General features: G+C 37.2%; 1 protein-coding gene across 1 annotated transcript in view; it reads right to left on the bottom strand.

Annotated features, from left to right (window-relative positions):
• Positions 1-9704, bottom strand: part of LOC103714461 — a 16915-nt gene extending 7211 nt beyond the window's left edge. Inside the window, exons 1-9 of the mRNA XM_008801715.3 lie at positions 9450-9704; positions 7421-7476; positions 7132-7306; positions 6787-6888; positions 5822-5893; positions 4533-4649; positions 4347-4424; positions 1997-2059; positions 1805-1901 (exon numbers count right to left, since the gene is read on the bottom strand). Of these exons, the coding sequence (XP_008799937.1) occupies positions 1805-1901; positions 1997-2059; positions 4347-4424; positions 4533-4649; positions 5822-5893; positions 6787-6888; positions 7132-7306; positions 7421-7476; positions 9450-9536 (847 nt within the window). The 5' untranslated portion in view covers positions 9537-9704. The remainder of the gene's footprint in view (positions 1-1804; positions 1902-1996; positions 2060-4346; positions 4425-4532; positions 4650-5821; positions 5894-6786; positions 6889-7131; positions 7307-7420; positions 7477-9449) is intronic.
• Between the last annotated feature and the right edge of the window lie 5043 nt (positions 9705-14747).

Raw genomic sequence — 14747 nt, 5'->3', positions numbered from 1 at the left:
TTTTACCCATTTAAACCCAGTACATGTGATTTCCAAATTGTCTAATACAGAGCTTGTTTTGAGGCTACAATTTTTTGAGAGAAGCTTTGGGCCATGTTCTGTTCTTTATTTTTGAGTTGATTTTTCATAATAGGAAATAATGTACTTGACTTTATTCTGAGATTTAGTTTTAGCCTTTACCATTAAAAAGATTAGTTGTGAGCCTTGAAGAAACTGGCCCAAAATCACATAATTTTATGCCAGCCTAGCTTCAAAATAATCAATAGCATGGGCACTATGGACATCATTGATCCAAATGCAAACCGACACACTAGTGGGTGACGGAGGCCTAGTCCGTTCCCGACCTATGGACCAAAGGGTCAGGTTAAATAGGTGGGTCAGGTAATGTCGGTTGTCTACATGGGTCGATCAAGTTCCCAAATAATGGATTCACGAGATTCAAGCTCAAAAATTTGAATCTGAGGCTAAATCTTCCACCCATTTAGACAAAGTGTTTATGATTGTAGTCTTATATTCTGAGGCTAAATCTTCTACACATGTTGTACTTGGTGCGCAATATGACAGTAATTAGCAATCAAGTTCATATCCTTAGCCACTCTATGCTGTATTACATATATAGACAATCACAATTTTAGTTATTAAACAATTGGATTATTTTTAAAAATTGAATGATATATTACATTTCAAATTCATACATATATGAACCTCTAGCGCCTTTGTTATTTTCTAAATAATTATAATTTTTTATACTTTCAATGTACAATACTACAGCAAAAAATCATAAATCCAAAGATTCCAAACAATATGAAAATAGTTAAAAGCTACGTGATGTATGCTTCTTGACTTATTCTACATTTACCTTATTTTTTCTTGATTTTCCCTTTTTTCTTCTAAGTTTGCTGGTCAAACTCCAAAACTTGAGCCAAACCTATCAAAGTCGATACTTGATGGGCCTGACAGAAATTAGAATTGAAACCAAGAATTTGTGCCTTTCCTATTTTATTTGTGGTTGTATTTAATTTAGAATTTTATCACAACACTTGAACCTAGTCTTTTTTACCTTTTTGGGGACTTATGCATATATACCCTTCAACAAGTGCTTAATTGTTATTTACACCTCAGAAAGTGAAAGAGCGCATAAATTTTTTTTAAAGTCTGCAATTGCATATATGGCCCTCCAAATTCTAAAAATTGCATATATGCCCAAGTAAGAACCATATTTTCTCCCCTCCAAGGATTTTTTCCATATGTACTCTTAAAGAAGAGGTTATTTACTTAATTCACACGTGCAAAATGAAAAGTATATATACACTATTCACACAAAATGTCAGATATTTGCCTTGAAGTTTAAAAAAACTTAAACATAGCTGAGGGCAAGAAAAGTCAATGAAGATAGAGCTAGCTATTAGCCTGGCCAAAAAAAGATTAGAATAGCAAATATGAAAGCAAAATGAGAAAGGTATACATGTAAATTTTAGTATTTTGATGGGGCATAGATGCACTATCTATCTTTTAAGGTCAAAAATTCATCTTGTAGATTCATAATTAGAGAAGCAAAAGACAATGTTGAATTTATTATTTTTCCGAACTAAGTCGACACTGAGATGAGCATCATCTCAAAAACAAAAAACAAAAAAAACATAAATAGACATTCAATCAACTAACAGGTACCTATTTAACCCCTGGAACATGAATCTCTGCAGTGAAAACACAAATTTTCGAAGTGCGCCTATAAGCTCTAGCACAAAAAAGATGTGAATAGGGTAAACTTCACTTCATATGCATAGTTAGACCAAACTATTACCAGCTATTGCTGCTAGGGTCATATCATCTGAGTATCCACCATCTCGAAGTCCACTAACAACACCATATAAGTCCTTTCTAAAATCTTCAGCATGCATCTAAAAAGATAAAACAGGTAAATAAGAACTACAAGAGCTGAAATTTGGTTTACATTTCCATTCAGGAGCAAAAGAAGCTAAGATGCAAACATTACCATCATGCAGCCTCCCCACAAAAAGAAAGTCTTTCCACCAGTTGCAAATCCCATTGAACAAGGCTGAAGTTCCACTATTCATCAGTATAATCATAATGGTGGAACAATAAGAAAAATTAACAAATTATGCAAATAGTGGCATAATACCATATGCGGCAAATGAGGTTTAAGAACACATATACATCCCTCCCCAGCTTGTGAAAATATAAGATACAACATGTTGAGCAAGAAAGGATGGTTGCAATGGAGAAATTGCGGAGAAGTCAAACTAAAATATGCCACACCCCACACAACAAGTACTGAAAGATGTGTAAGATGAATGCAATAATGTTAAGTATACAAAACATATTACCACCCACTTTCAGACTCATCATGGATCAGAGACCAAAAATTTGTACTATGACTTCTGGAAGTGAAATATGGCAATTCTCAACTTGGTGCATTTTCAGACAAGCAAAAAAAGCAACCAACAGTCCTTGCTGTTTGAAACCCAGAACTGTTCAGAGGACTTTTCCACAATGATTGATAAGCTGTATATATGTGCCAAAGGTCATTGTACTATCACCAATAGAAAGGAAAAGGAACTAGATTTCAGCAGTGTTTCTAGGATATACAAGAAATTCCAAGAGATTGACCTTTTACTAATTTTAGGATCAACATCCCATTTCTTTAATTTATATGTGGAGCACACACAAATATTTAGTATTATCTTCAACTCTCATTCTTTTACCGCCCACAAACAATAGACTAACGTATTGCTTAGGTATGGATACAAGCATGATTGTAGAAGAAGTATATGATCTGATCAGTAGACAGTACAAACAGAAGGGAGAGGACACAGAAGATCCATGTTCACAAAATGGAAAACAGTCAAGCTGTGGTTCTAGGAATTTCTATAGATAAATCTGGTAATTAAGTGATCCTAGAAGATCCAACTTAATTTTGGCCGATGGAATAAAGTAGGCCACAAATAAAACCGGGAATATGAGAAAAAAATTAAAAATTAGGCAGCTCTTCAGATCACGATTAGTGGAGAGATTCCGAGATAATGAAAATTGCAATTGGTCATCACTAAATATATTTTTCTGAGATATATGAGGAGAGAAAATGGATGTGTATAAAATAAGTCAACAAAGCATTTAGAGATATACACAGTCAAGAAAATGCAAGTATCACAATCATTTGATGCACCAAGGACCAGTCATGAGTTATCTTTTTTTAGAAAAAAAAAAGATGAAATGCTTGTTAAAGGTGAAAAGTGCAAGAAAGTGAACAATGAGTAAGCTTCAGGTTTTGATAGGACAATCATGCTCAACTCCATGCAAGAAAGAGACACATAAGATTAAGCTGGAAAATCTATATAGACATAAGAACTAGACTATATAACTGATATGCAAATACTTAAAAGAGAGATAGATTGGATGCAGCATAACATGTGAACAGTTGTACTGTCTATGCGTGTTTCCTAATTGCAAGCTAACATGTGACTCAAGCGGCTTTGGAGGACAAGCATTCTCAACTGATGAGTGCTTGTCCATCATCTTGCCAACCCCAGACAGTTGGGACTAGACTTTTCACTTCTGTCACAGCATATTACCAATGAGTATTGAAGTTTATCAAAATATTCATAATATTCCAGGTAAAATTATCAAAATATATAGTTTTCTAGAGTTTCTACAAGATAAACAGATGACAGACAGAGGTATCAAGTATTAGATTTTGCCTCATGACAAGGAATAAAATAAATTAGTAATAGAAAAAATAGTGGTGAATTGTTTACAAGATTATTATTACTATGGGTAGTTTCTTGATGCCAAACTTTTCTAATAGAACTTAGATTGCATAATTAACCATATTATTGGAAAAGATATAAAGATGGAAATAAAGGTGAAATAACACTAGTTGCTTATAGTTATATAGTTTAGGTTATAATATAGAACAAAAATGAAAGAAAATCAGCTCAAAATAACTTAGTAACAGAGACAACCTTCTGTTGAAGAGCAACTGAAAATTGGAGAAACATCATAGGTTGGCACCAATACACTCTTCTTTGTGAGGCTTGTGCCTTCAGAGTTTACCAAGAATGAAGAATAGATGAAGCTTTTATAACATTATACAATTTGGTTTTACAGAAGTCACTAGTGTGCTAGCCGTGGTATAGCTCATGACAACCCGTAGGTGAACAGTTTCGTGCAAAGGGAAGAATGCAGTTATACTGCTTGATGTGATGATATTGCAAGGTGAAGGCAAACACAAGAGCTGGTAACCAAAGACACATTTCTAAATTAAGACTCCAGAAGCAAGGTATTTACGTGTAAGCATGGAAATTGCCAATCTAAATGCATCATACCATATGATATTCATATATGCAGTAACTCCCTAAGCTTCCAGAAGGCAAATCAAGAGGATATCCAGTTTGAATAAATATCTGTACCACAGAACAAAGATTTTACATGGTGCCACTGAATGATCCAAATTAAAATAAAAAGGCAATAATAAAGTAAAAACAGATGTGAGAAAACATGAGAATGAGTACCTCATGATTCTTTTCCATTTCTCTTGTAAGGGCCCCAATTGACCCTGGATGCAGCCTAACATCATCATCTAGAAACAAAACATACTTGCTGTCTTTATGCATCCTTTCAACACCAACCTGTATTAGACAGTGTATTGTGCATCACTATGCCGCACTGTTTAGATGGAATACAGAAACTCAATTGTTGGGAGACAGTATATGGCACATATGACATTAAAGATATGTTGACACAATCAAAGCATGAGTTAACACCTTAAAGCATTAAAAGTACAAAAGTCAAAATTGCATTTGCAACTATAACTTGCAAGAGATATTTAGTTCAGTACTTGCCAACATTGTTAAGACATATCATTTCAAAGGGTTGTTATGGTATCATACAATAGTATTACTCTCAGCATCACCTCTTAATGCGCTCCAAGCTACTAGTTAGTGATGCAGGAACATTCTTTCAACCTGTTGAGTTCTTCCTGTTTTAAATAAACATGCACCAAAGTAGTTTATGCCAAGTTTCGTTGAACCATCCCAAACCTCCTAGTTTAGGGCATACAATACCAAACTGGTGCAGAACCAGGACGCTAGGGCCTCTTGATTTAGTCTCAGGTTCAAACCGGGGCCAAACAGGGTTGAACTGATCAGTTCCACCTAGTTTTAAGTGCTTTTAGGAAATTGCAGGACCGAACTAGGCTGAACAAATTCCTCTACTATTTAAACTACTCCACGTTCCCAATCCGAGCCTATTCGATCTCTCACCTCTCACTTGCAAGCATGCTGCCCCAACCGCTCTCGCGTGCGCATGCACGAGCACCAAATGGCAACGGCTATGGTAATGATGATGACAATGGCCAAGCCCTAGACTGTCTCTACCTCAGTGTGATTTTTATAACGCGGTAATGATAATGATAACAAGAAGGAGAATAAAACAATCACAACTTGGGATTCGAAGAAGTTCAAGACTCAAGGCGTAATCATTTATATGTTGCTATACAATGTTGAATAACATGTATACTTCATTCATATTTAAGATGTATCACAACATTCATGCAATTTTTGGAGAATATTTAGGCTGACAAATTCCCTGTCACTGATATCTTCTAATATCTCCCATGTTTGATTTGTTCCCAACTGAAAGGTATGTCTCCGGGAAACTTCATCATAATTCTTAAGAAAAGGCTTGGTAAGTTTGAAAGTAAACTTAAACCAAAAAGCATTTAGCATAAAACATTGTCATGCTTAAGAAGTATTCTGCACCTGCTTTTACAAATAAGAGAAGGTATAAACACTTTACATACTAACTGATTATGAATTTTCTGACTGCAGGTTGTTGACAACCCAGCTACTATAATCTTCGCATCAACACTGTCCTGAAAATGATCAAGAGCATATTGTCAAGACATGCAACAAGACAAAGGATCAAGCACAATCAAAACCATATGCCACTATAAGTTAAAAACAATCTATATGAAACATCAGACATACTAGCAGTTCCACACATATGTTGATAATTATATAAAAAGTAAACTGCAACATATGCTTGTAAGACTGGAAACAGGATCAAATCAGACTCATAATGGAAGTAAGAAACTTTAGTAGTAAAGTAGAACTAAAGATGAAAGCAAGGGTTTAAAAGCCACTGCCAGTAGCCATGCCAGTCACCTGCTGGCATGATGGCATGTACATGCCATGCCATATGCCTTTTCATGCCAAAGCAGGAAAAAAAAGAGAACTTAAAAGATATTTTTAATTGAAAATATTGAAAAATGGATTCAATGTGTTCTTATCAGATGTTTCAGTGCTGGTACAAGCTTGACACGGTATGTGCCAACCAACATGGACTATCATGGTTGGCCCTTGAAATGTTGGATGAATGGAAGCATAGCGAAATTTTTTTTTTTTTTTTTTTTTGTGGGGGTGGGGGGGGGGGGAGGTATTGTGGGATCAATTGATAACTTCTGCTGGAAATCTTGAAGAAGACAAGGTCAGATATATGCAGCCATGTACATGTATCATATTTTTTAAGAAAAAACTCAGAAAAGCCTAAGTTCTTCCATTGCAAAATCCCTTCAATTTTGACAGATAAATAATTTTTCTAGTTTCTAATTTAAAAACAATAACATACAAATTTATTTAAAGATTAAAAAAATGTTGGCAGATAGTGATGGTTAGCTAGTTGATAACTGAATAATAAAGCAGCAGCATGAAACTACTCCTAATTGTATGAAAAGCAAAAGGCTTAGTCGAAAGAACTGTGCCCTACCTCATACTCATAGATTAGCTTACATACAGAATGGTAAGCCGGATCATTAGTGCTTTCAACTACAAAAAGGAACTCCAGAGGTCCTCCATAAAGAGAAGTAATCTGTATTTAGACATGCGTGAAACAATACTTCAATTAGGTCAGATAAAATGAATGTGAATGAGCATGTACACCACAGACATGCTAATTTTCAAGTGTGAATAGAATACTTTTCCCCAAATTTATCTAAGAGCATGGAAGGGTAGAAATAACAAATGATATCTTTTTCCCTTCCTTTTTTTCCCTCCAAAGCAAAAGTTCCAATGTAGTAACTAGAAAGCTTCCGGAAAATTATTTAGAACTTACTTGACTTCTCCAATTCTGCAAATTATGTTGTCCAAAGCCCTTCAAAGGCATGACAACTGACACCCCAGGCAAGTTCAGCTGAGCAGAGTGCTCAAGATCATTAATATCTTCACAGACAAATGCAAAATTATTACCATCTTCAATGTTGCGCTTCATGCGCCGTATTTCTCTACTCCTAACAAAGATCAAAAAAGCGATATTTAGGTTGAGTTCACTATTAATTGTCAGATGTCTTGCAATGCAAATGTTAACAGTTATCTTTCACTATGTCTTCAAGAATCAGAAATACCTGACAAAGGCAGCGAAACTCCATCCAATAGCAAGGGTTAAACAGATAACACACCCCTGTGAGTACAGAAGGAAAATGAATTCTTTAATCATTTAAAACTGACCATGGCCACATCAAATAAAGAGAACAATCTTGATGGTTAAAAATAAACTGCCTACAAAAGTAAAAAGCACTGGATGAAACGGGAGGCAGTGATATTTTTCCAAAAATACATGATGACTAACATAGGCAGGTCAACTTTATAACGTAAAGAGCATCTGCAAAAAGGCAACCCTTTAAGCTTATCAAATCTTTATTAGAGGAGATTTCAAACTCAAAAGGAGCACAGTCAATATCCAAAATAATTAACTACTGAATCCAAATAGCTTTGCATAGAAATTGTCCCATGCTTAGGAAATGTCCCAATTAAATTAACAAATTATGAAAAGTACATCTAAGGAAAAAATTGTAAAATATCTATATTCCTTTGCACATCTAAACTATAACATAAAGACTGGCCGTTAATCACATGGAAGGCATGTCAAGTGTTACTACTGCTTGCAAGCAGAGCCTTCCAAGAAGCATTTCAATGGAAGGACAGCCTCGTTATAACAGATAATATACCTTTCGCAAAATTACGGAATGAAGGAGCTCAGAGTTTCTACAAACTCCTGCTGGAATTTGTTCTACCTTCATATCGTAGATACTTCTGCATGTTCAGACTACTCTCATCACCTTACCATACTGACTTGATTTGTTCTCATATATCAGTTTTTTCTAGTTTGTATTTCATCTTGAATATATAGAATTTCTAATGACCGCCAGTAGGAAAAAAACATGTTATTGTTGCAAATTATTATGAATGATCGAGCTGTGTATATAACAGAGAGAGAGAGATGACCCAAAAGTGTGACTCAAATCTATAATGACTCATCCTGACCCCTTGCTCGGAACCCTATTGTAGCAACAAATTACCTCAATCACTAGGATGGAGCCGTCTCTTCCCATTGATAATAACCTCCACCATTTTTACATTAACCTGCAACACCTCCATCCAGTGGCTTCATAGCATAACCCAGAGAGCATTGACCAACCACCCACAGAAACAGCAACAGATTGCAATGATCTCATAAACTAATGGCTGTCAAAAGCCCCTCTCCTTGTTTCTGACTGTGCCTCCCAGCAGCAAACTTGATTTTGGAGATCAATCTCCAAATACACCCCTGCGTAGCTTCTCTTGCTCCCCCATCTCATTCACCTAGAAAGATGCTGGGGCAACCAGCTTATCAACAACAACTTTTGGCTGTCTTTCTTCATTAGAAAGCCTCCTCTCCTCTCATTCAAGTCTTTCCACCCTGGGCCCCAAACCTTCCCTTACAACCATCACCTGCCACTCTGTATCAGATACGATGGACAAAAAATCCACAGTCCTCCTTGATTCTACGGAATCCTGGGCTTGCAATTCACAATCCCCGCCATCTGTAGGGTTCAAAACGCCTGGCATACCTTTCTTAGAATCCTAAAACTCGCACTTTGTAGCTAAACACAGTATTATAATACTCTAAACCTTCTTGTTGTGTGATTCGCTAATTCAGTGACACAAAAGGTTCGTCCAAACTCTCGGCTTCTAAAATCTATCTCCTCATTGAAAAACATAGAGATCTCAAATATAACATCTTTTCGAAGCATGAGACCAGAACCTTTTTTCTAGAGAGAGAGAAGACTGATTTGAGTCACCCTATTCCAGAAACAACAAATATCTATCACAACCAAGAGTCAGATACCGACACAAATCAGCATCCGATCAATCCAAGACCCTTGAAATATAAACCAACCAAAAAGCAGAAATACAAGGGAAAAGGCTAGCTCCTTTTGCATCCAAACTACATTTCCATCAATCAAAACGAAAATACACATAATATAATGCTGCCATCACAGCAGAACATAAACTTTCCGAGCAGCAACACCGAGTTCTGACATCCAGAGGCCAAAACCATGCAGGCGAAGAAACCAAAAACATACATAGAGAGACCTCCGAGCAACAATGTACCTGGATCTGGATGAAGATGGCAAGACGGCTACAACAAGCTCCGCTCGCCGCCGCCAAGAACGCATCCAGACCCTCCAATGTCGCCATTTCCTCCTCCCTTCACCCCCGATTTCGCCAAGATTATAAGCCCTAGCCACCCCTCCGACGCCTTCACACCTCCATGTACGCGAGAGATAGACGGAAAAGGGGGTGAAGCGAAGAAAGCTCGGGCCCCGATCTCTGCTCTTTGGACGGGAAAAGAAGCGGTAAGGGCAAAGCCCCCAAAATAAACCAATTAAATAATTAATTAAACATAAACCCGTATCCCACAATAAAATATTATTAAGTAAACACCCTCTCCTCCTCCTCCTCCTCCTCCTCCTCCAGTCCTCCTCTTCTTCTTCTTTTTAGCAGCCCCCACCCTACCAGGAGAATGTTCGATGCGGGCAAAAATGACCATGTGTTAGGCATTCCGGTCGGTTTTACTCATACCCTTCCCACCCGTAGGCTGGCTCGGTGACTCCTTTAGGCTTCGACACGAACCCTCCATGTGAGTACGTCACATCTGGCACCACCGAGACTATCAGCGGACCAGTAGCCCTTCCAAACTCCGTGTCTGAACAGAAAGCATCCGGTCTCTTCAATTTAATCAACCCCCGCGCGTTTCGAACTCGGAACCACTTGGTTGGAAGTAAGACCCTGTTCCGTTGAGCTACCATCTCAGTGATGAGTAAACATCCTCTTAGCCCCACTACTTTTACCCCACAACCTCCTCGATCATCCCAAAACCGGTTTTTATTCCGGCTCTTCTTGAGGGTTCAGTGATTAATTCCAATATTGAGATCTTGTTGGGGGTGGTTTGGGGGACGCATAACATTTGATGTAGGATAAATGGAGAGACAGGAGAGGAGAGGAGAGGAAGAGGAGGAGAGACCATTGCGGGCTCGTGGTCGACAAGGGTTGGACAATGGCGGGTCGGATCAGGTGGCTGGATGGGTGACACGTGTCAATTTAAGATTTACTCTCACATATTTTCTTAATCCAACTATGACATCCGATTCAAATCCATTCAAATCTAATCATAAACATAAATACATTCAAATCTCATCATAAACAATAAATACGATCCCTCCGTGGTTAGTCCTAATGTATCCGTACTACAGTGTCTCTTTTTCTATATAAGTTATGGGATGGATTCGTTATAATACCATTTGTAACAACTCAGAACTCACCCAACATAGCTAATTGGAAGATATTATTTAAATTTTTAATTCTATATAAGTATCTAAAATTTATTCAGCAAATAATCGTTATAGAACTAAATATACCTCTGCACGAGCTCTCTAAATTATAGGATCATAATAATAAAAGACGGCATAGTTTAACAAGATACACGAAATTAGCGGGCTTGAAAATGATATCTGTAGGATGCGATAGAGCTGTATCAAAACTGGCGTGATGCAAGGAGGATGCGAACCAATTTGAAGTATTTTTATGCACATAATGGGAGGCAGAGCTTCAATGGGCCATACCATCTTTCCTGTCATGCGAGTCAAAAAAATAAGTAGCAAATTAATTTCTTAGTCACACGTAATCTCTCTAGAACATTTGTTAGGAGTTGAGCCTTGTGTGTCTAATTCTAAGCGTTCCCTGAGATTATTATTTCGTTGATTATTTTACTATTAAAAAATAATGTTTAAAATAAATAACTATTATCATAATTATTATAATGCCTAATAGTGATTTGGTAGGGTCTAACGTACCTGCAGTGCTGTGGATTGGATCCAAAACTGCGCAAGTACAAACTTTATGCCTTGATGGCTTGAAAAGGAGCTAAAGTAGATCTGGCCAACCATCCCCATCAATGCCCGCTGGACCTCAAGATCAAGAAATCTTGTTTAGATCCGAGCCATCCATATCATCTCAGAGTTGGTAGGCAAATCTAATTGCTGTCTTCGTCGCCGCATGTACCTTTCTTTGTCAGGCCAATGAGGAAAAGTCTGAAGAACAGCCTTGCATTGCTTTTTAAAACATCAAGAGTACTGCCTTTGCGCTGTCTGTACAGGAAGAGATATGCTTTGGTGATGCAAAATTCTTGCAGAAATTGTTACACTTTTGATGTTGGGACCAATGTGGCTTCGAAATGCCATCATCATGTTGGGACATCTGGCAGCTAAGGAGAGATTATAACACCTTTCTGCATGCTTATCAAAAGATAAACCGAGCTGCCGATTGGATGGCTACCTATACGGCGCAGCATTCTAAAGAGGTCCTTTGGACTCATCAGGGAGTCCTTCCAGCACCGTTGTGTCAGGTTCTTGCTTTTGATTCGGTTGACTACATCTACACTAAAGTAGGGTGAATAGCCAATGTATCAAAAAAAAAAAAACAACCATTATGTATCAATCCAACCTTCAACTGTTTTTTTTTTTTACTTCAAGAATCAAAAGCAGTAGCTATTATATTTGTTTCATATGTTTTTTAGGATTTTAGGTGTCATCAGCAAGTTTTGCTATATCGGTACCTGATATATGTAATGATAGCTTATTGGTATGTGATGAGTTGATCTCGTAAACACTCTAGTAAGAAATGGCATTCTGCTTGATAAAGCTAATTTTCATTCAATTGCAACATATATTTTGAGAAGACAAGTATTCATTTCTGATCATGAGAATGCACAATTGCAATATTACCTTTTTCCTTGGTAGAAAAGGGCCATAGCCATGGGCTAATAACCTCATTGAAGGTTAGATTTGTGCCTAGGTCTTTGATATAACCTCAAAATATATTGCTAATAGGTTAAAATGATATCACCATAATTTTTCTTCTTTGCGAGCAGATTCCTAACTCATTTGTCTAGGGTTTTGGGTGAAGAAAAATTAAGAACTATAAGTGTTAATATTGGAAGACGATTAGCATCGTCCTATTTATGATGTACGAGGTTTTTAACCAAATACTTTTAAGCATCTGAGTGACTGAAAACTTAGGTTGGTTATATGCCTCTCAGCATTTTTCTCCTTTTTTTTGGGTAAAAACGGCTACTCATTCATATAAATCTAACATGAGTACAACCAACTAAATCACGGAAAAGTAACGCCCCTCAGCCTTTCAAAATGATTGAACTGTCAAATGGTCCCAACTTGAACCTGCCATCTTCTAACAGTCCAAACTACTCTTCCAACCTATTATGACTTTGGTGGCAGGCTGTTCCCTTCCAACCATTAGCAATGACTTAACCTTTCATCCAATCCATCCTCGACGGTCACGATCTAATTGGAAGAGGATTACAAACTGTCGACCTCTCGGCAATCATAATTCCAAAATCTAAATACAGTAACCCTAACTGATGCTGTCCCCCCACACCCAAGTTGCATTCCTTATCATCAACTCCTCTGTCCCTACCAATCCCTCATCTCCTCCCCATAGTACTAGCAATTCAAACCAAACACATACCATGTGGCTCCTAAACCCCAAGCTATATTCCTTCCCCCTTCCCTTCTTTTGTCCTTTGCTCTGGCTTTTAACATCACAACGATTCTTGAGCCATTCCCCGAGTTCGCTACCTTCAACAACTATCTTAACCATATGTAGCTTGTTCATGAAATTAACAACCGTTATGTTGGAAAAAATTAAATGCGCACGCGGCTTTTTGGGCCGAACTTAGCTTTGCTCATCTAAGCCAACATGATACCGACTCACTCGACCAGTAGCATCTTAACCTGTTCTACTCCCACCTTATTCAGAATAAAATGACTTAGCTTGCCCACCGAACCCAACCTTTTCAATTAATCCAGTTCGACTCGACCGACCAATCAATCCAATTATCCTCCATCAGTTCAAGCTTCTTTGGCTCCTATCAGGAATTGGTTAATCTTATAAAGCTCTATTTGCTAGGATTCGCCATGATCCTTTTGGTGATTTGATCGCATAGGCTAGATCCATAAGCAATTTTTCTATTAAGAAATTGCTTCTTTTTAATTTTTATAGGCACATGAGAATTGAGTTATTCTGATTATTTTAAGTTTGTCGCCAAAATTCTTGCACTATGGATTTCACTTCCAATATATCTATCCGCTTATTAAAACTCTGCTCATGCTTCTTTGCCCCCCCTTTTTATGTGATTCGGATATCCGGTAGTATGCAATGCACATAAGGGATAGTGGTTCCTTTCTTTTTTTCTTTTTTTTTTTTGCTAAGGCAGGTGGATCATACCTGACGAGTATGGAGGCACCCAATAAAATTAAAAAACAAAATACCTCAGAGTGCCATAAACAACTCTCCATCACCAGCCCATAAGGTACTATCGGAGTGACTGGCTACGTAAGCAGATATCCAATCCGCAACCCCATTAGCTTCACGGATAGCAGCTTTGCCCAAATCAAAATGAACCTATTGGGCTGGTGCTCAAGAAGCTCTTTCATGGATTAGGCCTTTATAAGGCCTTAGATAAATGGTCATAAATCTAGCTTATGTTCCATTACCGGTCGTTTGAAGTGAGTCGGGCCTAAAAGTGAATCATTTAGATCAGTTGCTGAATAGAGTTGGCAGGTTATTGCTATTATTATGGATTGGTGGGAGTTAATCCCAATGTACAAATACAAGCAACTGCAAGCAATTTTGCGCTTGTAATCTGATGCAATATGCTATGATTCAAATCATATCCTAAGATTAGGAGTTTCCGCCATGGGTAACAAAATAGAGGCAAGCCTGTACCAGTGCCACTAGAAACCTTCTAAGTAATTACTTGACCAATGGATTAAGATGGTATGCATTGCATACATATAAAAGCATTGTTATATTCAAGATTTGATGTGGGGAATGAGATTGGTTTTCTCAAAAAAATAATTTTGAAAATATATAAACATAATAAATATTATGAATTTAGAATAAAAATAATATTATTTTGCTAATGATAAGAAAGGCATTTGAAGATATTACAACATAGTTTGGAATTTGGCAGCCTAGTTCTGTCAGCTTTGGTTTCTACGAATATAAATTCAATATTTCATAACTTAAACCCCCTAAGGGAGGCATTTCAAAAACTTTTTTTCTTTTTAGAAATGGAAGGAGTTTGGAGAACACTAATGAAAGATATATCATGAAGACATATTACCTTATTTATGAAGGAAGATACATAAATTAGAAAGAATTTTTACATAATAGTGAGCTAAGCTTCGAAAGGTACTAAATTGAAGTGTGCATGTGTGTATCATGAACAAAATCCTCTCCTAAGAAAAAAACCTTTTCTTCAATTGCAAGGGGGTCCATGGAAAAACAAAGAGAAGAAGATGTAACCAAAATTTCTTCTCGAAAACAACT

Source organism: Phoenix dactylifera, chromosome 11 (genome assembly GCF_009389715.1).
Source record: "Phoenix dactylifera cultivar Barhee BC4 chromosome 11, palm_55x_up_171113_PBpolish2nd_filt_p, whole genome shotgun sequence".
Taxonomy (NCBI): Eukaryota; Viridiplantae; Streptophyta; class Magnoliopsida; order Arecales; family Arecaceae; genus Phoenix; species Phoenix dactylifera.
This window is presented reverse-complemented; position numbering and strand designations above follow the sequence as displayed.